The 406-nt window shown below is 73.2% G+C and overlaps 1 protein-coding gene across 1 annotated transcript in view; it reads left to right on the top strand.

Annotated features, from left to right (window-relative positions):
• Nucleotides 1-123: 123 nt before the first annotated feature.
• SPOCK2 (SPARC (osteonectin), cwcv and kazal like domains proteoglycan 2) overlaps nt 124-406 on the top strand; it is a 2,543-nt gene continuing 2,260 nt past the window's right edge. The window contains exons 1-2 of the mRNA XM_010714316.2: nt 124-136; nt 195-404. Of these exons, the coding sequence (XP_010712618.2) occupies nt 124-136; nt 195-404 (223 nt within the window). The remainder of the gene's footprint in view (nt 137-194; nt 405-406) is intronic.

The raw sequence follows: 406 nt of genomic DNA, 5'->3' as shown, positions 1-406 counted from the left end.
GTGCGACGCGTGTGTCCGCGTGTGTCCGCGTGTGCCTGGTGCACGTCCGTGTGCCGCGGCTGCGTGCGGAGTGCACGGGGGTGCATAGCGCGGTGCTCGCGGGCGTGTGCGGCGAGCAGGTGGATGTGCGGTGCCCGTGCGTGTGCGTGTGCGTGTGCGCAGCTCGCGATGCCCGGCCGTGTGCGGTGCGTGAGGGTGCTGTGCACCTGTGTGTGCACGACGCCCGTCTGTGCGGCGCCCGGCCGTGTGCGGTACCCGTGCACGTGCAGCGTCCGTGCGCGCGCGGTGCCCGCCCGTGTGCAGCGCACCCCGCGTGAAGCGGCTGCGTGCACTGCACCACCCTGCGCTGTGCCCGCAGGACGACTACATCCGGAGCTGGGAGGACGGGCAGCCCCCGGATGAAGGT

Source organism: Meleagris gallopavo, chromosome 8 (assembly GCF_000146605.3).
Source record: "Meleagris gallopavo isolate NT-WF06-2002-E0010 breed Aviagen turkey brand Nicholas breeding stock chromosome 8, Turkey_5.1, whole genome shotgun sequence".
NCBI classification, from domain to species: domain Eukaryota; kingdom Metazoa; phylum Chordata; class Aves; order Galliformes; family Phasianidae; genus Meleagris; species Meleagris gallopavo.
Note: the sequence above shows the minus strand (reverse complement) of the source record. Positions and strands in the feature narration are given on the sequence as shown.